This window comes from Morone saxatilis, unplaced genomic scaffold, assembly GCF_004916995.1.
Source record: "Morone saxatilis isolate NCDOM2014 unplaced genomic scaffold, NCSU_SB_2.0 Contig3, whole genome shotgun sequence".
In the NCBI taxonomy this organism is placed as follows: domain Eukaryota; kingdom Metazoa; phylum Chordata; class Actinopteri; family Moronidae; genus Morone; species Morone saxatilis.
In genome coordinates, this window is record NW_023339873.1 from 8,754,468 (window position 1) to 8,769,379 (window position 14,912).

Genomic DNA, 14,912 nt, shown 5'->3' on the forward strand with positions numbered 1-14,912 from the left:
AAATACCCTCAAGTATGGGTATGTGTTGGTGCATGAAACCACAAAGTGCAGAGATGTCGTGCAGCTTCACTTCAGCTAAGAATCGGTCTATTCTTCTGCACTCCATGGTAGTTAGGGTTCATGAAAGAGTTAATGAAAGCCTTGAAATGTCCTTTTCGTTCGATGCTTCCAGAGATGTTCGATCTGTAGAAATAGAATTGTAATTCTATGCTAAAAAACGATATACCTCTAATTTGTCTGAGCTCTGATTGGAGCTTTATTGCTATATATAAGTTTATGATAGTTCATGGGACTTTTTTTTGCTCTAAAATACAGATTACTTGAGATTCCTGCTGAAGTCGCTTCAGATTGAGGCCTTTTGGGGTTAGTATTTCTTATTCCCCTTGGGCCTTTATTGTGTGGGTTACAGTAAGTTCAGTCGTAGAGGGCAGAGGGAGGGCGTTTTTGACTCCAGCGGTTGATATCAGGGGGGCGCTGGGACACTTTTAACTCCCTGGCCTATCTGTTGTGGTGAAGGGTGTGTTCATCTGTGGGAAGGATTGGCGCTAAATGTCTAGTTATGCAGGATCCCACGTTCTCAACTTTCCCAGGGTACACAGTAACTTAATGTGGCACATGCTCTGTAATCAGTGATGTCAAACACCACATGAGGCACAGTCTCGCAGATAAAGCTCAGAAGCTATCGGGGACCCTGCGGTGCAAAACACACGTCCCTCCTGTTGTCAGAGCTTTAATTACGTTCATTTCACACGGTACAGATCATGAAGCCATTTTTCTGGTGCTATATTCATCACCTGCAGCTTGCTATATAGCCCTCTTTGAATGTCAGCAAGAGGATGCTCTAAATTAAGATAAACATAAGTAGAAATATGCTTGTAAATTTTATTTATTGGCATTACGTTTACACTGAGCTGTATGAAATTTACTCGATCGCAATCTTATTTGTTTTCTGGCATCTTTTACTATTAAAAACTGTTTTAATAATGTTGGATAATGAAGTTTATTTGTATGAATGGGTGTGGAACAACAAAGCAATCACACTGCCAGATTGCAGTTTCCGCCCCAACTTTTAGAGTACTCAGCAGGTCTGTTTGTTTCTGTTCCCAGAAACCCAAATGGTCCAGAGATCAAGGTGCTAGACCTGGAAATGAAACACAAGCCTCCAGATGGAAAAAAGTCAGGTGAACGACCACAGCTAGACCCCTTGGGCCGAGCATTTAACTCTCCACCTGAAATTCACCCATTAGAAAAAGCAGTGTAAACATATGAGGCTGCCAAAGAAACCTTTTCCCCCCAAAAATGAACTCTCATTCTTCATCCAAAATTTAGTCATTAGTTGTACACAGTACAGATCATTAAGGGAATGCCACTTAAGATATTTAGGAATATATCTATTTATGGTTGACTTTACAGGTTTCTGTGTACATCTGAAGCCGTATTTGATATTTCTGTGAGATTTCTGGCAAGTTTATTGCACAAATGGAAGCTTTGAGAAACACCTAAGGGACTGTATAAAACTATTTGGGTGGAGAGGTAGGCTTAACCTAATCTTTAACTGTTTTTTGTTTACCCTATCTGAAACCACTTTTTAAGTTGCTCATAGAGGGTGGAGGCATCATCACATTATTTTAGGTTTGATATTTAGAGAAATATGCTTATTTGCTTTCTCACCAAGAGTCAGCATGTTCAAGACCAACACCGCTCATGATCTGTACAATTCATATAACATTTTGATACTTTGATTTGATAAATTTAGACAAATGAGACAAAACATGTTAATAAGTGAGCTTTATAGGGGCGGGAAAGGTGGACTTTGTTACCTTCATACAGAGCTAGGTTTATCTTTTTTTCCCTGCTTGTTTAAAGTCTTTAGCTTAGCTGGCTGATTGGGGTGGCTTCATATTTACTGTACAGATGCGAGAGTCAACCTTCTCATCTAACAGTAGGAACGAAAGCTATCTGTATTTCACAAAATGTTGAACTGAAAAGGTGTTACTGTGTTCCCACATCAATAATTTCCACAAAATCGCAAACCCATAATTCACACAAGGTAGGTCTATATGTATAATCAAAGCTTTAAATGTCTTGGTTTGCAGTTTGGTAAACAGCGGAAGAGCAATAAAGACAGTTTAATAGTTTATGTTTTAAAGTGTATGAGTTCAAGACATGCATGCACAACCAATCATATACATAAGTTCTGATATCAGGGCACGCATGACAGCTATCGTAACTTTTTGACCTCTTTTTATACAATAAATGCCACAAGGGAAGGCTAAATTCAAATATAATTATGGGGAAAGAAAATAAAATCCTCCCTAGTTCTCCCAAAAAACAGTACATAATATAATTTACTTCTTGGGGAAACTAATTATCTGGAAATTATATTTTTCAGTGGGGATAATTATTGTGAAAGTGCCAGTTATGTACTAAATTAAAATATATCATATCTTCCTCAAAATATAAAATATAAAACTGTTTTGAGTACTGAAAGAGGCCAGCAGTGAACAGTTTCATCCCTGTAGACACTGGGTTTGACTCTCTATACAGCATGATGTATATAACCCATGCCTCCGTGGAGCAGGGCAGGGTGGGTGACTGTGGTCACTGTCTCAGCCCTCTGTGTCTCCAGTGGGCCACCCTACACATTTCTCCCAGTGGCACTATGCCAAACCCCAAGGTAGCAAGCCATGAAAATGAGAGCCTTAGGAGTTAAAAAAAGATATGTTTTGATCATCCTCTTCATCTATTTATTCCCGTACTTGTTCTGCTATATCTATAGAATTAGTTTTGCCGGGCAAGAGGGAATTAAAGTTCAATCGTTTAGGTTTTCTGCTACCTTACCATTATTGCTACCAAAAGGGTTGCAAATTAAGATTCTCCTTGTCTCTCGGGAACCACTAAGAGACTGAAAAATGCGTCATAAGGGACATGATACAGTAATTTGTGGTTTTGACTATAAATATGATGCATGATACAGAAACAAGTATTGTGTATTCATTTTTCCCATAGGCTTTATTTAGTGAGGTACCTGCAGCAATTTTCATAATCCTGAGGCAGCACTTTCTTCACAGTCATTTTTAAAGTAGCTGTCGAACTGAGGAATATATATCTTCTTACACTTTTATAATATTAAAGAAGTAATTGCCTTCAAGGTATTTAATGTTAAAACCAGACATTCTGTGTATTATTGACATTCTGTGGGAGTCCGACAGACCCTACTCCTATATCCTATATAAGCATTTTTTCTTTTAAATATATTTTTAGTTTTCTTCTGATTTTATTAAAACCCTATATGTAGAATAGTATAGAAGTAACACTTTAACTTTGCCACAAATTGAGCGTGTGCATTTGATGAAGGTGACAAAAAGCACAATTATTACACCAAGTAAAGAAATATTTATTGTTTATACATGGTATATGGTACATTCATGTACGGATATGTATTTGTCACAGTGTTTGACTTGCTATATATAGTTCTTTATAGTTTTTTTATTTCAAATATATCAAATTTTTGTTTGCTAGAAGGTAATTTACAGAAAAAGAAATGTCCATTATGTCATTCTTCACAATGACGTTATTTAAGGTCAATTAAGCTTAGAGGTCTAATTCCCTTTTAGACCTCTTATAAATAAACAATTATAAAACTCCAGTAAAAGTAGTCTAAACAGACCTGGGATTTGGGAAGGCTAGTGCGGCTTAAAAATACTGTCAGCACCGATCACAGATATAGAGCATGTGGAAAATAATTGTATTTATGTTATGCTTAAAAGCTGTGGGCTCTGAGTGCCCAAACAGAAGTAATGCATTCTGAAATAGTTAGTTCAAAATAACATTTATAAGCAATTCTCATAAAATTAGGAAAAACCATGAAATATCAAACTAATAATAAAAATGTTGAGGACCCCTCATAACTTATGGGCAAAAACGTCTTATGCGTCTTACTTTCTTCCTTGTCCATACAAAACAAAACTATGTTAACATGTAAACAATTACATCCTACAGTCCAGACAGCCAACATTTCTTCTTAAATTTAGAAAAGCACAAGAAGAAAATGTTCTTGTTTTCCTTCCTTACTGAGTCTGTGGCAGCCCATATTTATAATGGGAGACCAATGTCTGGGGGTATCCAGACATTTCATCCATAACTGTTCCCTTTTGCATCCAATCCACTCCCCTCATGTGTAAAATGTCCATCTGGCCAGCACCCTGCAGTGATCCAGAACCCCCGCCTACTCATGCACTGAACTCCAGATTGCAAGTGTTACATTCACATGAACAGGAAGTACTCATCAGTAATCATCTTCTTATATACAATAAGAGGGGAATCTAAATGCATCAGATAAGAAAGGTTTTATAAAAATTAATCCAAAAACAGGCCTTATGGAGTCTTCATTTATGCAGAAGAAGGTGTACTTGTGTCTGTATATTTTTATATTTTGGTTACTTACTGGCTGTTGGTCAACATCAAAGATGAGAAAAACATTTTTGAGGCACAGCATAACCACAGGTGTTCAAAACAACATTAATACTCCCAGAGGATGTCCGTGAGAGGGGAAAGGAGTGGACATAATCCCGGCTTCAGGTCCACCCAGTGGTCACTGGTCATCAGGCACGGCCCAAAGCTCAGCCAGTCACAGAATAGAACCCCTCACAGTCAGTCCACATAAACTGAGAGAGGCTCCTTCACATCGCAAAACAAGTACGAAAAAAGTCAAAGCTTTGTGTTTTTCTCTGCACTGATACCTTTTAGTGGTTTATCCAGGAGTGCTTACAATTAAATCCATAGATTAACAATATTACAAGGACGCGATATTGAGGAGTGGACATGGCAATTTTCCTGCAACCACATAAAAGAAAAAAATCTAGAAATGTCATTTTCTTGGGTTTTCTGGGATATGAATTAGTTTATCTATGAGTCAGAGGTTAAATTTACATTCAAAGTGAGAAGTCAAAGCTTAGTGTATTCTTGTAGCCCTTAATCCTAGTTACTCTCTAAAGAGGCTTCATAACACCCACGCTATGAAACATTACACAAGGACTGCTCTCAGGCCCTCGGTGAGAACAATGAAAAGCTCCCACAAGAACCTCATTAGGAGGGAAAACTGAACAGATCTTGGCAGGGGCATCACAAAGACATAATCCCTTCCAACATGCTCATAATTCACTATTTATCTAAACTGCAATTAGTCACTCAACCCAGGCCAAAAACTTACAAGCAGTCCAGCCAAATGCACAAGTTACTGTTCCAGCTCCTTTAGGCGTCTCCTTAACTTCTGTCCCAAAATGCATCAGGATAAATAAATACGCTCAGTTATGGTTAGCCTTAATGACTAAATTACAACAAAAATAGACAAATACATCTGGAGTGTCATTTAACTTAATGATACGTGTTCAAGTTTATTTACAAGATTTACATACTGTACATGTGTACACACTGGAGTTTGTGTGCTATTATTTGGAGTGTACGTCTGTTGTGTTCCCTAATAACATAGAGATGATGTTGGTAAAAACTGCCTCTGATTTCATGTTCCAGACACAGCACAGACATGTCTTTTTGGTCGCTCGTAAAATTAACAGAAATGACCCAAAACTCTGAACTTCCTCGACCTGCTTGCTTTTCATTTCTAAACCTGTAATTGTGCTTTTTTTTTTCAGATCATAAATGTATATTAATGCACGAGTTGAATAAAAAAGTCTCTCACGTGCAGCCTCTCAGTTGTTGACTTTCTATTTCCAGCTTTATGCAGACAAATATACACAGTCAGTGGAAACCATGATGGCGGGGATGCATATATACAGCAATGGAGGACGGTCAAATTCCCTCTGGTCATCAGGTTGACCACAGATGGTTTCCATGTAAAACACCACTGTCTGATCAGTGAATATATGCCCCTGAGTGTTCTCTACAATTCACTTTATAGCTATTGCTGTCTAGGAAATGGCTCAGACATGCCGCCCTGAAAAAGTGCACTGCTTGCTCTTTTGCATTTTGAAACCCGTTATTTACACAATGTATTTTCTTTTTTCTAATTGAGGAAAGTGCCTGGTTCAAGGTCCATGAATTGAATCCTTGTACAGAGTTTTCCTAGATGAGTCTAATCTAGAAAAATTATCAGTTAGGAAGTAGACACTTATCCAGCCAGAAATTAATGTAATTGTCAAGAGTGCAGAGATGCACATATTTGCATATACATATACAGACAATAGATTGGTCTATCTGTGTCCTCAAAAGCCAGTGCAGCTTGTGTGCATCAGCTCACCGTGGAGGTTACAGAGAAACTGTGGCTCTGCAAGGTCTCTCTGACAAACCTTGCACTTCTGCCCCTTGTCCAGTCTGAACTTTGTTTTGGAGGCTGGCATCTGCAGGGGAGAGAGTGAAAGGGCAACAGGGTTCAGGAAAAAAAAAGGAAACAAGAATACACACAATGTTCACTGGAGCGAGTAAAAATGTGAAATATGTTGTTAAACTCACCCAAATGACCTTGTGCCGCATGAGCTCTGCCTGGCTCAGAGCTTTTTGCAGCCTTGCCATCTGCCTCTGGTGCAAGGTCTCTCTGAGGGATCCAACTAAGAACTGGGAGACTAGTTGAACAGACCAGGAATCAGGCAGGAGCTGGATGACCTTCTCTGCTGCAAACACCCGAGGGTTGTTGTTAAGCAGATCCACGGCAGCGCTGGTGAGATCCTCGGAGCTCAGGTAGATTTGGAGCAGATTGAGCAGCAGGGTCTGCCTGAACTGTGAGTCCTGGTCCTGGGCAGCCCTGCAGCAGAAGGCCTCTGCAGCCTGGAGGTCTCGCTCCTGGTAAACAAGCACCTGCAGTGCCTGAGAGTGTTCACCAGTCTTGCTAAGGAGAATGGCTTTCTCTATGTGCAGGGATGTTGACTTGACTCTCTCTGCGATGGGAATAAAACAAGACTTATAATTTGGTAATTATTAAGTAATTATTTATTTTCTCATAAGGCATACACGCACCATACACAGTGGAGACGTCATAAAATCTGGATTCCCATAGCTGCTCTTGCAATTTCCCTCTGGTCTTCCTCAAATCTGTTTCCTCTTCCTCTTGCAGCGTCTGAGTAACATATGCCAGGGCCAGACGGTTATGATGTCTCTCCTCCTGGGGGCAGATTACACCAATGATGTCCCAGTGCATTTAATAAAGGAGTCTGGTTATTAAATTATGCAGCTTCTGCTGTACCCACCTCACTGTTCAAATCATAGATTAAGAACTCAAGATACAAAATCAATGCCAGTGGGTACTTTTCCAAGAGAGCAAGGACATCTTGTGGCTCAATTTGATCATCTGGTGGACGCCTGCTGAAAATCTGCACACCTATCTTTTTCAAATGAAGGAAAGCTGTTATTGGCCATTTGATTACCAATAATTGTCGCATAAGCAAAGCAATTTAGTTAATATGGTGGGTGGCATTTTGCTGTGTGTTTATATCTGTAACACACAGTTGTATTGTGCAACTCTGCCCTCTGCAGTTAGGTTGAGAGCATGAAAGAACGGAAAAAAAGGCACCTCCTGGTTTTTCTGCAGAGTCCAGACTGCAAATTTCCACACAGCATCTCTGTCTTGCAATTGACTGAGAGTCCACACGATGTGTCCATACACATCTAAGCAAGAAGGATCTTTGTGGACACCATCAGCAATTTTCACCCAAGTCTGGAAGAATATAACAGGCTGAAACACACTTCTTTTATACATACAGAATATGTACGACAGGTGGAGTTTTGGGAAATAATACCTTAATTGCATCAGTTTGATTTCCATGGCTTTGATAAAGAGAACCTAATGCAAAAAATCTGAAAATAAAAAGAGACAAAACAGAAAATCAGAAATGGCAAACATTGAAATTAAGCCTTTTAAGCCATTGTATAAAAAACTATAACAATTTTTGTACTTTAAGCAAGTGTGAGTAAAATTTTTCAAAAAATTATCATTCATTTCCACCTGTTGTGTTGCTCCAAAACAGAAGCACAGTGCTGCAGTCTGCATTCATTGGGAAATGTTACAAGCTGCTGCAGATTTTCTGTGTCTCCCAGTTCAACATACAGCCTCAGGAGGGCGCAGTCCACCTCCTTAATACACTTCAGGCCTTGCTCCATCTCTCTGACTGCTATGAGAAAATCTCCCAGGAAGCCCAGGTAATGATGAAATGAGTTTCTGTCCTTTTGCCAGAGCACCTGGAGATCCCTGCCTTTATTCACTTGATCAAGCTGGGATTGAAAGTCCTCGATTAGTGAAAACTGCATGTCAGGGTAGAGACGGATGATTTCTCTGGGGTCCAGCTCACCTTTACTGTTAAAATGGGTAATGAGTATTGATTTGTGTTAGACGTAAGTGTAGAATTCAGTAGAAAAGGACCCACTCTTCACAAAATTCACATATCACTGAACAGTTTGCTGTGATTCATTTAGCGTATTTGGAATTTGGAGTGTCGTGAAAGGGGTTTTACTCTCACATGAATAGATCTCTGGCCTCAGAAAAACCCTGCTGGTAAAAATGAACAAATCCAGCCAAGCAAGTGATGGCCTTCTGCAGCTCCTGAAAAAAAACAAAAAATGCTTAAAACCAGGCACACGTTGCATGAACATATTTAAAACACCAATATGTGAGCTGAAATCATTGAGGCAGAATTTGCTGAGACTATCCTTACATTTTGAGGGCAATATGTTACCCCACTTTAAGATATTGAATTAGCAATAAACAGACACATCATAAAGAGCAACTTATGACTCATCAGCGTGTTAATTCTGACACCCTCACCTCTAACCTACTTGAGATATGGTACAGATTACACTTCCAATCTCAGAAACCATCTGCTGTCTGCATTTGCATTCATCCAACTGGAATACACCTACAGTAACTGCTCACAACAATCTGTTCTACAGTGATGAAATATTAAATTCAAACACTACAATTCAACGCCAGCTGGACTTGTAGTGATGCATAAGAATGCATTACAAGCATGCAAAAAGAATTTAAGCTAGGCTAATTAGCTTTTAGAAAGGCTGGTTTATGCTATTTTGTGCTTATTTGTTATGATTTAGCTACTGTGTATCAATGTAGTACAACAAACTAAAGATTCTGACGTATCAGAATTGATTTTCAAGTCTGTCAGTCAGTCCATCACTTTGATCCAGAATGAAATCTCAACGTACAGGAAAGTTGCCTTGGTGCAGCTCAATTATGAACCAATATTTAGTTACTGCATTCTGCCTTTGTAGAGCAGAATAGTTTGGCAGATTGTTGTTTTCTTCTCAATATATGGAGAGGGACCTTTTGTGTCCTGCTGTGTGTCTATAAATAGCATTTTACCTTGTATGAGTGAAGTGGACGACGGCCTTGAACTCCATCTAGTAGCAATAAGGCCTCCTCGACCCTCTCATGCCTTACAAGTGCCTGGATCTGCTCTTCGAATGGCACCAGATGCAGGCTGAAAATGTCTCTCTCTGTGAACACTAACACACCATCTGAGGAGAGATTTGTTGTTGGTTTTCAGAAACACTCAATGTGTAGGAACAGTAGGCGCAAGAATGATTGACTGAATCAGTGCAAACCGAGACAGACAAAGCTACATCTTTCTAAACAAAACCACAATTCGACTTGGCTTTCTCTCTGTCTGGAGTCTGCCTGGATTAGGTGATGAATTGGTGTTGTCTGGTTTACCTGATATGGAGAGCAGACCCTTTGCACCGCTCAGACTCACAGTCTGTTTGCACTGCTGATCTACCATGCTGTAGACAGATAGCACTTGGGACTGCAGGGTTAGGATGTAAGGGAAACATACTCCGGCTGCCAGCACCTCCTGAGGCCACTGCAGGGGAGGGCGCTGGCATATCCCTGTCTTCATCACAAACATGCCTGAGGGATGGAGGATGGAGAAATGATATCTTGCAAAAACAAATAGCCTCTGGCTAGATGGTTATATGGGCGAGTGATATGTGATGATTAACTGTATAGCTGCTTTGGAAAGGAACCATATAATGACACATGTCTGTGCTCGACAGCCTGTAGAACAAAGTGTACCATAAACATTTTGGCAGCTCTTACCCAAAGATTCAGGTCCGTTCAGGAGGAATTCCCCTTGTCCCACTGAGGTAACAATGACACCCTGCCTGCTGTGACTGTGAGGAAAAAGGTCTTCACTGCTCCCAGTCTGAATATCACAGAGGAGATACCTGTCGCTGGTAGCTATACACAGACTGGCACCATCTACTGCCAAGGCCACAGGGTCCTGGAGCAGAGTGACTTCCTTTACAACCTCCCACCGGTCCACTCCCACCACGTGGATCCGGATAATCCTCCTGCGGCTGGAGGAAGTCACCATCTCAACGCAGGCTGTCTGGGATTCGAGCAATGAGTCGCAAACCTCAAACAAAGTCACATGCTGGATCTTCTTCAGAGCCAGAACGGGCTCTAAGGAGAACATGTTGAGGGCTATAATGCTCCGGTCCCACAGGACCAGCAGATGGTTGAAAAGTGGGACTGCCCTGAGTTGGGATACTGGGTTGCTTGAGCCTAGTTTTCTTGCCCTACCTTCTCTGGTTTTACTTTGGCCAGGACTCGGGTCTCCATTTGTGGTACTGGGAATGATGAGATGCTGGACTGTTGCATCTTTGGTCCCTATATACAAATTCCGGTCATAGCACTCAAGGCACTGGATGCTGGATTTGTCCTTTTCTTTTGGGGCTGCTTGCTTTTCATAGACTTTTGTCTGTGTAAATGCTCTAAAAGCCATTGCAGAAGTTTAAGGATGTTGGATTCTTGTGGGAAATAGAATAAGAATAAGTATCTGCCTAAATCAAAGCTACAGATCTTCTGTGAAATATTTAAAATAAGACGTCCCTACCTCTCTGCTGTTCTCCCCATTCCTCCACAAGTTTATGAAGTGTAAAGTAGTTTCACCTCCCCATGTGACTATATCCTGACAGGAAATCTATGTCAGCATTTTACGCCACTCATCCTGCCATGTGAGGACACTTACACAACTCCTGCAGCCCTTACCAAGAAAACCAACTTTTACAAGTATCAAAACAATAGGTATGGTGAAGAAGACAGATATTTTGAGGTGCCCACAGTTACGGTCTCTTGTATTTTTGGCTGGTGTGTGCACCAAAGTGGCGACTTTGGTCAGTGGATAATGGATAAGTAGGAGAGCAAGTGATCTGCTGATCAAACCATATATGGTCGCTCTGTTTGTTTACAATGTGAGTGTGCTGGGTGCGACGAGGTCAAGAGGCAACAGAAACGCACCAGAGGTTTGTTTTACAGCAATGATTGTCTAAAGGGTGACCGAGAGGGGACAGTATGGTCATAAAAAGATCTGGATTTCAAACCTTTCATCAAAGTTATATTTATCACACAGACATATGCAGACTTCTCCTCTGGATGGCATCATTGGAGCAGAATAAGACTTATTAGGATGAGCAACAGCAGACAGATAATGAATTCATTTTCAGCATGATATACATGAAAGGTTTTTATTGGAACAACATTTACCGTTTGAGAGAAGCTTAAATCATGCAGCATGTTTTGTTTCCTCAGTGTAAATACATAATTTATCTAGGACATCATAACCAATGGATATAAAGCATATAGCAGAAATGTATTAAAGAGAAATATGTTGCAAAACCCAAAATCAATTAAAGCTGCAAGCAGCGATAAGCGGGGCCTCACACTCACTCACTAACCCTAAGGCGCGTGTCGGAGTGTGCTGCGGCCGCGTCACGTGCCGTCGTAACACGTGTGGACTACAACATGAACATTTCACGTAAATCAGATCAAAATCGGCACGCAGCGCTTACTTCCTGTTGCCAGTAGGTGGCGCTATCACCATATCTGAATATTGTCATGTAGACTTGTTCAGGGCGGGACTCTTATCAAACATGTGAAGTTTCATTGAGATTGAACCATGTACACTGAAGTTATGAGGACATGTTCAGGGTGAGACTGTTGCAGAATATGTGAAGTTTGTGGAGGTGTTCCTGGCACGTCCAGCTGGAAGGAGGCCACGGGGCAGACCGTGGACCAGGTGGAGAGATTTTATCTTCACACTGACCTGGGAACGCTTCGTGATCCCAATTTGCCAGTGTGGCCAGGGAAAGGGAAGTTTGGGGTCCTTGGAGTGCTGGACCTGCTACCCCCGAGACACCACCCCGGATAAGCGGATGAAGACGACGATGATGATGATTTTTGCTGGTTGCAGATAGACAATTTATAGCTGTTTGATGTGTCATACATGTTATTTATTTAACTTTTGTCCTGTCATAATTCTTAACAATAATCACATTGGACCATAGAACTTGAAAAAGTTTGTTTTTGTTGAGAAAGAGGCAGATGGACCCAACTGAGCGTGTTAGAAAAAAAAGGAAAGAAAAACAAATTATTGTATATTCATACAGACAACATACATCTGTTGTCTCAGTTTTCAATTCAGGTACTATTTTCTCCCCCTTTGGGCTCAATTTAAGTTCTTGAGCTTAATGCAACATAGGTAACTATTAAGCCCTGTGCATCATTTTAAATCAATAAGTGGTTACACCTCTGGCTTAAATAAAATCCCCCAGAACCTCTGGAAGAAGTAGGGGTTGTTTTAAATTTTGGGCATTGCTTTGGCCATTGCTCATCCAGGGATGAAGTAGAAAATGGTGCAAAGATACTCACAGGGTTGTTTGTCCCTGGCCCTAGACAATACACAGGCATTGTACTCTCCTCCAGCATGTAGAAAACCACCTTAATTTTCTTCCTCTCCACCTGATACACTTCACGGTCAATTATGACCATGAAATGATCATGGGACTAACAAAGGCAAACTAAATGTGACAGAACAGACATAGGAAGAAAAATACTGACAAATAAATCGGTTTCACACTGGCTCCTCTCTTGGAGACTGACTGGATCAATCTTAGGCACTGTCCCCAGGAGGACCATGTGAACCACAATCCATGAAGATATAGATTATGTCTGATGCAATGCTTACTTCAATACAGCAAAAGATGTGTTCATCTATCCTCAAATGTAATTTAATTTAGGTCTTTATTTATCAATAATCGTTGCTATAACTGAGGGTTTCAGCCTAGTCCAGAAATTTAAAAGGGACCTATTACGCTAATTTCCAGCTCTATATTCTTAGTCTGAGACTCCACTAATGTAGCTTTGCATGATTGATTCTTTAAAAACATACATCCTTATGTATCTTATACTGTCAGTTCGTCGTCTGTCTGAAATAAGCTGTTTCTTTAAAAGTCTAGTGTGTAGGCTTTATTGGCATCTGGAGGTGTAGTTTCAGATCGCACCCTCCACTTCCAAATGCGAATGAGAGACTACAGTGGCTGCAAAATGCCCCTATCTGGACTTTAGTTTGTACCTTCTGGGTTACTGTAGAAACATGGAGGTTCAACATGGCGGACTCAATAGAAGCTGACCTGCGGCATCTGTAGATAAAGAGCTTGTAAACACTGCTTCATCCTTCAAGAACAAAATATGGACAATAGCAATATGGGGCACTGAACTTGATTAATGTTTATCAGACCACAAATGAGACATGGATTAGATTGAAAAAACTATAGATGCTACCAGGGACAGGGCCTAAGTGATTACTGTACAAAAGCACAAAACTTGTATAACTTTATTAATTGATGTTAATGAAACTGGATCATATGTCATCTGTCTGCTCTCCTTCAGCTTAAAGTGATGAGTTTACTGATATATAGCTGCAAACTGCAGCCTATTATATTACATGTGACATGTTAGTCAAATTAAATTCAAATAGAGCACCTGCATTGATCTATTTTATTTGTGAACCTAACCAGGAACAACAGTTCAGGTGGCAGCAAAGTATAATTGGAATGACAAAATTGATCTGCCCACAGGTGCCGTGTCTAGGAGGGGTTGGTAGTGGCGTCCTTTTTTTTTGGTCCCTTTCTCCTCTAAGGATGCTTTCCAGTGATTATCCCCATTGATTATTGTTTTAGTTCAAGATTATATACCTGCCCTAGAAACCATCCCACATGGGAATTTAGGAACTTAGAAATTCAATCTAAATTAGAGGTTTGTTTTTTTTGTTTTTTTTACTTGCTAATTCTACTAGCTTGGTCTAGTTGGCCACAAAAAGAAAATTTCTCTTTCAGACCATCTTTCTTTGTCTTTGTGAGAACCATAAAAATGACATTACCTTAAACTAGAGAGCCATTAGACTTTATTACTCTATTATGAGTTCTCCCCCCGCTCTCATCATTGACAAAAAGTCAAACTACACAGCATACACACCTAGGCAAAGCACAGAGAAATCAGGCTGGAGCAATAGTCCAAAGGAACAGCTCCCAGTGCAGTAACTTAGATAAAACACAAAAGCAGACATGCACACACAAATAAAGCAGATGCTGGTGGACTAGATAATTAAGTTTAACAATGCTAAAACAAGCATGCACAAACACATAGATTGTACATAAAAATTATCCAGAGCCCATGCAATAAAACATGAAGGAAGTAAATGAGTCACCTTGCCACAAATTGGTGCAACATTGAACTAATATATTTATTGTAAATGAGTGAGGTTGAGGTGCTGGCAGGAGAATATTAACCATGACTGAGCCAAAACCAAACCTGATTGAGTATTTTTTAAACTTGTAAACACAAATCTGTAATTCATGCTCTTGAAATGCTGCATTTGTGCACACTATGTAGAATTCTGTGCTGTTGAATAACTGTCAAGTTACTCTAGCAGGAAGAGCTGAAGCAACCAGACTGTTAGCAGCAAGTTAGTTTCTTTACATTTTGTGACAAAGTAGACTATCTGTCATTTGTCACTTATTTATTTAGGTATTTACTTGTTAGGTTACCTGTTGTTTCATTTGTACACCTTTTGTTTATTCAATTACATTAACCATAAATTAATTTCAGC

General features: G+C 40.1%; 1 protein-coding gene across 1 annotated transcript; it reads right to left on the minus strand.

The window, feature by feature from the left end:
* Positions 1 to 3,490: 3,490 nt before the first annotated feature.
* si:ch211-266g18.9 (transforming growth factor-beta receptor-associated protein 1) lies at positions 3,491 to 10,872 on the minus strand. The gene is made up of 11 exons (XM_035673292.1): positions 10,061 to 10,872; positions 9,677 to 9,871; positions 9,326 to 9,480; positions 8,469 to 8,551; positions 7,958 to 8,305; positions 7,752 to 7,809; positions 7,526 to 7,669; positions 7,203 to 7,337; positions 6,973 to 7,117; positions 6,472 to 6,893; positions 3,491 to 6,359 (listed from the first exon to the last, which is right to left on the minus strand). The coding sequence occupies exons 1-11, from the start codon at positions 10,746 to 10,748 to the stop codon at positions 6,225 to 6,227; spliced, it is 2,508 nt and encodes an 835-aa protein (XP_035529185.1). The 5' UTR covers positions 10,749 to 10,872; the 3' UTR covers positions 3,491 to 6,224.
* Between the last annotated feature and the right edge of the window lie 4,040 nt (positions 10,873 to 14,912).

What these genes read in the sequence shown, in the direction of transcription:
- si:ch211-266g18.9 (XM_035673292.1), bottom strand. Translation starts at nt 10,748, where the DNA reads ATGGCTTTTAGAGCATTTACACAGACAAAAGTCTATGAAAAGCAAGCA. An exon ending in ATCAAACTGATGCAATTAAG is followed by an intron (nt 7,670 to 7,751) that starts GTATTATTTCCC and finishes ATATTCTTCCAG; the next exon opens with ACTTGGGTGAAAATTGCTGA. An exon ending in TGCGGCACAAGGTCATTTGG is followed by an intron (nt 6,360 to 6,471) that starts GTGAGTTTAACA and finishes TCTCCCCTGCAG; the next exon opens with ATGCCAGCCTCCAAAACAAA.